At 41.0% G+C, this 6,308-nt stretch overlaps 2 protein-coding genes across 3 annotated transcripts in view; both read right to left on the bottom strand.

The window, feature by feature from the left end:
* The window catches only part of LOC107183614 (putative selection and upkeep of intraepithelial T-cells protein 1 homolog), a 3,046-nt gene extending 1,823 nt beyond the window's left edge, over nucleotides 1-1,223 (bottom strand). Inside the window, exons 1-2 of the mRNA XM_015566007.1 lie at nucleotides 1,211-1,223; nucleotides 945-1,091 (exon numbers count right to left, since the gene is read on the bottom strand). Coding sequence (XP_015421493.1) covers nucleotides 945-1,091; nucleotides 1,211-1,223 — 160 coding nt within the window. The remainder of the gene's footprint in view (nucleotides 1-944; nucleotides 1,092-1,210) is intronic.
* LOC107183615 (myelin-oligodendrocyte glycoprotein-like) lies at nucleotides 1,102-2,872 on the bottom strand. Of its 2 annotated transcripts, none has more exons than XM_015566010.1 (2): nucleotides 2,724-2,872; nucleotides 1,102-1,760 (listed from the first exon to the last, which is right to left on the bottom strand). In XM_015566010.1, exons 1-2 carry the CDS (start codon nucleotides 2,851-2,853, stop codon nucleotides 1,387-1,389), a joined length of 504 nt encoding a protein of 167 aa, XP_015421496.1. In that variant the 5' UTR covers nucleotides 2,854-2,872; the 3' UTR covers nucleotides 1,102-1,386. The 2 variants fall into 2 exon arrangements, with proteins under 2 accessions (XP_015421496.1, XP_015421499.1); XM_015566013.1 differs by lacking the exon at nucleotides 2,724-2,872 and adding an exon at nucleotides 2,123-2,696.
* Nucleotides 2,873-6,308: the final 3,436 nt, after the last annotated feature.

Below are 6,308 nucleotides of genomic sequence, written 5' to 3'. Positions count from 1 at the left end.
CTGTATCTAGGCTCATAGTATTTTTTCAATAGATCATCTAGACAGAAGGAGAATGCAGCAAGGTTTAGGGGAGCCTGGGCCGGATGGCACAGTTGGTTGGTACTTCGTTCAGTACACCAAAGGGTTGTGGGTTTGGTTCCCAGTCAGGTCACATACCTAGGTTGCGGGTTCAAACTTGCGGTTGGGTGTGTATGGATGGCAACTAATTTATGTTTCTTATTCATATTGATGTTTCCCTCTCTGTCTCTCTAAAAATCAATAAATGTATCATATCCTTGGGTAAGGCTTTAAGAAAATAGGCTGAGGAGAAACATCTAAGCAGCACGAGAGACTGGCCTATTGGAGGGCTAGTAAAGAAAAAGTCTGAAAGTGTTTTTTGGTGAAGAGTGTTATGGTTTGCATGTTTATGTCCCCTCAAAATTCATATGTTGAATCCCAATGCCCAATGTGAGGTCCTGAGCTCATGAATGGGATTAGTGTCCTTCTAAAAGAGAACACCCTGCAACCCCCTCATGTTCCCTATCCCTTCTACCATGTGAAGACACATGGAGCGGTTGGCTGTCACAACCTGGAAGAGGGCTTTTTACAAGAACCTGACTGTGCTGATGCCCTGATATTGAACATCCAGCCTCCAGAACTGTGAGAAGTAAATTTTTGTTGTTTATAAGCCATACAGCCTGTGGTAATTTGTTATACCAGCCTGAATGGACTAAGATAAGAAGGTCCTATTCCATGGAGAGGTTAAATAGGTGAAGACTGGAAAATTGAAAGGAAAGGATGGGAAAAGGTAGAAAACAGGAGGGAAGTTGGTTTCTGTCACCGAGACTGGTGTGGGTGTGATGAAAACAGCAGAACCAAGTTTATGTGCTTATAGCTGCCACCACCATGGAGTGTGAGCATCAAGCCCATTTTGTGGCCACAGTGAAGGGAGAGAGAAAACTGACCTGTTGTGAACAATTGTTCTTCCTTTTTCTGATTCAGAACTGGGTTCCAGACAGAACATGTCAGATTCTTCTGAGAAGTTTCTCTGAGGAGCAGTGATGTTGTTACATGGAACAAGCCGGCTTTGTCCTGGGTGTGAGTCTGCCTCACTGTGCAGAACAGGGAACTGAGGCTCTGAGGAAGTTTTTGCAACAAAGGATGGGACTTAGACTCCTGGGTGAGAGAGAAGTCCAACACAATCCAAAACAAATGGCCCCTATTTCCTGACTTCCACTATGCATCTCTTTATTATCTTTTATTTAGACCCAAGCAGTGATATATGGGATAATGGGGTGATTAGAAGTAGTTGCCATCTCCCTTTCTCCTATGACTTCTTTATATTTCCCAGAAAAATTGGATCAGAAGAAGGAGCCCATCCCAGAATAAACTCACCCTTGTGGGGTGTCAGGACAATAAATGTGGGCCATTACCTGCCACTTTCAGCTCAATCACTGTATCATTGTAGAAGGAGCCATTTTTGAATGCACAGCAATACTGCCCATTGTCAGAGGGTTGGACATTGAGGATTCTCAGCACCACTATCCCCTTAGGCATGACATTTTTCACAAGCTCTGTCCTCCCTAAATACTCCACCATAGCTTCCTCAGGCTTGTCCCTCCCATTCTCGTACAGGTGTACCACATGGGAGGGTAGGGATCTGGTCCATCTTATTTCCATATTTTTAACATTTTGAGGAGGCAAGAGGAAGCAGGGCAGCTCAGCTTCACCACCCAGGATGGCCACCAAAGGTTCATGGGGCCCCTGGACTTGGAATGCTCCTAAAAATAGAACAGAGATGGAGTCAGGGTGGGTTGGGGCAGGATTTGGGCAGATAAAGTGGGATTGACTGCATATACATTTGGCTGTTTCCTTATAACCAACTCTTGGGGATAAGATCTGAAAGTGGATAGTTGCTGGTTCATGGGGATCTCTTTTCTGAGCTTAACATGCACACAGAGCTATGAGGATGCAGAAGATGTTAGACATAGGAGGTCTAGACTGGCTAAAATGAGACAAGCAAACAACTTAGGGCAAAAACTTTGAGGACACACTCACTTGGGGGTCCAAGTGCACACTCCACACAATCCTGAGAGCGAGTGGCTCTTTAAAATTTGGGCCCTAGGCTCCTCACTTAACTCACCCTGTGGGGAGGGATCTGAGGAATGTGATGGCAGGAGATGGATAATAGACATGTTAATCCCTTCAGGTCAGGTGCTGACCTTGTCCATAGAACGGAGGGATCACATAGGAACTCTGATGGCTCTGGATGGAGAGTTGGATACTGTTGAGAAAGAATCCGATGCAGCTCAGTGGAAAAGATATTTGAGAATCATTAATAATGTTTGCCATGAGCATGGGATGAGAAAATTGGGGCATACAAGCTAATTTTTGCCAATATTATTCTACATTATCTTGAGGCTCTAAGAACTTATGCTTACCATATGGGCACTTTCATTTTCTCTCAATCTTTATCCCACCACATGCACATTTATACTTAGGCACACACACACACACACACACACACACACACACACACACACAGGCTTGGACCAGGAGATCAAGTAAAATGCCTAGTGTACACTTCCTGGTACTTAGTAAATGGAATAAAGTTACCTTTTTTACTTTTCCAGGATCTTATAACATTTGAATTTTTGTCAAACTTTTGCTTCCATCTTCCTGCTCTTTTTCTTTTCCTTTCCCTTACCTAACAGCGAATCAGAGACACATATAAGGATTCCTACCTGCATCCAATATGAGCATCTGGAAGGAGAGGTGGAGTGAGATGAGGCTGCCATGATAAATTGGGGAGACTCGCTGCTTCATCAGGTCACTGAGGCAGGGTGATCCCAAGGCTTTGTGCTGATGACGCATTGGAAAAGGAGGGAAACACTGAAATGAAGGGAGAGGAAAAAGAGATTCCTGAGACTTAAGTCAAGGGGCAGAGAAAGAAATGAACTCAGGAACCTGTCCCTTGGACAGGGAAGGGAACATCTCATCTATGGGAGTAAGGTGAGGAGCAGAGTAAGATTCTTGCTTTCTTTTTCTACAAGTTTGGGACTTTTGATTTTCAGGAATTTACAGGGCACTCGTGGCTCCAACTACCTTCTACATGCTAATGACTAACACCCAAATGTACATAATGTCTGGTGACCCAGTGACAGGACCCTGCTTCTATAAGGACCAGGAGGTAAGGGGCCCCTCTGCCTTGGACCAACTGAAAAGTTAGGTGGCTTCTATCATTTTCCACCCCACTACCTCCCCTGCCTGGCCAAGGCAGTCTTATGATACTCCATTCTAGTAGCAGTAGTGAGGAAAGGTTGGAACATGCATCAAGTACCACTAAATCCTGGAATTTGGTGGGCCTGACTGTAAAGTTTGCTGCCCAAAGCCTAGAGCTCAGAAATCTTGCTGCTCAAGATAGTCTACTCAGAGTTGGCTCAAAGAATGGGAGGAAGATGTTCCCAAAGTCATGCTTCCTTTAGGTGGAGGTAATACACTTTGTATGTGGGGTAATGGATCCTGAGTTGGTAGAGGCATGTGGTATATAATTGTGCAGGGTCTTAAGGAGCATGGAAGCAACTGTAGAGATGGAGTATATATTACCTCTCCATGGACTAGGCAGCACTTCTCAACCTTTTTAATGTCATGGCACACCGAGAACATGATGTTATTTTGGGGTACAATGTAATAAACTGAAAGAAAATTAGGCTATATGGGCTTCATGGGAAAAATTATTTTCTCTATATTATATAATTATAAGAATAAAGAAATAGAATTTATTAAGAAATATGTGCCCGGCCAGTGTGACTCAGTTGGTTAGGCCATCAATAAAAACATATGAAGAAATATGTTAAATATAAGTGTAGAAAGAATATCTCTAAAAAGCTTACATGTTTTTTTTTAAATTCTTTATTGTTTAAAGTATTGCATGTCTCCTTTCCCCCCCATTGATTTCTCCCTGGCAGTTCCCATCCCCTTGCCCATGCCCTCACCCCCCGACTATCTGTGTCCATGGGTTATGATTATATGCATGCATACAAGTCCTTTGTTGCTCTCTTACTCCCCCTCCCCCACCCAAACTCCCCTGACTTCCCTCATAGATTGGACAGTCTGTCGATGCTTCTATGTCTCTGGATCTATTTTTGTTCATTAGTTTATGTTGTTCATTATATTGCACAAATGAGTGAGATCATGTGATATTTATCTTTCTCTGACTGTCTTATTTGACTTAGCAAAATGCTCTCCAGGTCCATTCATACTGTTACAAATGGTAAGAGTTCATTCTTTTTTTACAGAAGCATAGTATTCCACTGTGTAGATGTACCACTGTTTTTTAATCCACTCATCTGCTGATGGGCACTTAGGCTGTTTCCAAATCTCAGCTATTGTAAATTGTGCTGCTGTGAGCATAGGGGTGCATATATCCTTTCTGATTGGTGTTTCTGATTTCTCAGGATATATTCCTAGAAATGGGATCACTGGGTCAAATGGGAGTTCCATTTTTAGTTTTTTTGAGGAAACTCCATACTGTCTTCCATAGTGGCTGCACCAGTCTGCATTCCCACCAGCAGTGCATGAAGGTTCCTTTTCCTCCACATCCTCACCAGCACTTGTTGTTTGTTGATTTGTTGATGATAACCATTCTGACAGGTGTGAGATGATATCACACTGTTGTTTTGATTTGCATCTCTCAGATGATTAGTGACTTTGAGCATGTTTTCATATGTCTCTTGGCCTTCTGTATGTCCTCTTTTGAAAAGTGTATAGGTCCTTTGCCCATTTTTTGATTGGGCTGTTTATTTTCCTTTTGTTAAGTTGTATGAGTTCCCTATAAATTTTGGAGATTAAACCCTTGTCAGATAGAACAGTGGCAAATATGTTCTCCCATGCAGTGGGCTTTCTTATTGTTGTGTTGATGGTTTCTTTTGCTGTGCAGAAGCTTTTTGTTTTGATGTAGTCCCATTTGTTTATTTTCTCCTTAGTTTCTATTGTCTGAGGAGCTGTATGGGTAAAGATATAGCTGTGAGAGATGTCTGCTATTTTGCTGCCTATGGATTCTTCTAATATTTTTATGGTTTCCTGCCTTACGTTTAAGTCTTTCATCTATTTTGAGTTTATTTTTGTGTATGGTGTAAGTTGGTGGTCTAGTTTCATTTTTTTGCATCTATCTGTCCAATTTTCCCAACACTATTTATTGAAGAGACTGTCTTGACTCCATTGTATGCTCTTGCCTCTTTTGTCAAATATTAATTGAGCATAATGGCTAGGGTCGACTTTTGTGTTCTCTGTTCTGTTCCATTGATTTATATGTCTGTTCTTGTGCCAAAAACAGGCAGTTTTAAGAACAGTGGCTTTGTAATATAGCCACTTGTGATATCTGCTATTGTGATTCCTCCAACTTTGTCCTTCTTTTTCAGGATTGCTGCAGCTAATGGGGAGAATTATTTATTGCACATGAATTTCTGAAGAGTTTGTTCTAGGTCTGAGAAAAATATGCCATTGGTACTTTAATAGGTATTACATTGAATCTATAGATTGCTTTGGGTAGTATGAACATTTAAATGATGTTGATTCTACCAAATCCATGAACACAGTATATTCTTCCATTTGTTTATGTCTTCCTTTACCTTTTTTTCAGTGTCCTATAGTTTTCCAAGTACAGGTCTTTTACCTCCATAATTAAGTTTATTCCTAGGTATCTTAATTTTTTTGTTGCAATGGTAAGTGGGATTGTTTTTTTAGTTTCTGTTTCTGTGAGTTCATTATTGGTGTATATAAAAGCCGTAGATTTCTGGGTGTTAATTTTGTATCCTGTTACATTGCCAAATTCACTTATTAAGTCTAGTAGTTTCTTGATGGAGTCTTTAGAGTTTTCTGTGTACAATATCATGTCATCTCCTAATATTGACAATTTTACTTTTATTTCTTCTTCTTGTCTGATCACTATGTCTAGCACTTCTAGTAGCATGTTGAACAGGAGTGGTGAAAGTGGGCATCCCTGTCTTGTTCTTAGGGGAAACAGTTTTAGTTTTTGCCCATTGAGTATGATGTTGGCTGTAGGTTTGTCATATAATGCTTTTATTATGTTGAGATATGATCTCTCTAGTCCCACTTTGCTGAGAGTTTTTATTAAGAAAGGGTGTTCGATTTTGTCAAATGCCTTTTCTGCATTGATTGGTATGATTATGTTATTTTTGTCTCTCAATTTGCTTATGTGATGTATCACACTTATTGATTTGTTGATATTGTACCAGCCTTGCGTCCCTGGAATAAAGCCCACTTGGTCATGGAATATGATCTTTCTAATGTAATGCTGGATCTGAGTT

This window comes from Myotis davidii, unplaced genomic scaffold (assembly GCF_000327345.1).
Source record: "Myotis davidii unplaced genomic scaffold, ASM32734v1 scaffold1432, whole genome shotgun sequence".
Lineage (NCBI taxonomy): Eukaryota > Metazoa > Chordata > Mammalia > Chiroptera > Vespertilionidae > Myotis > Myotis davidii.
This window is presented reverse-complemented; position numbering and strand designations above follow the sequence as displayed.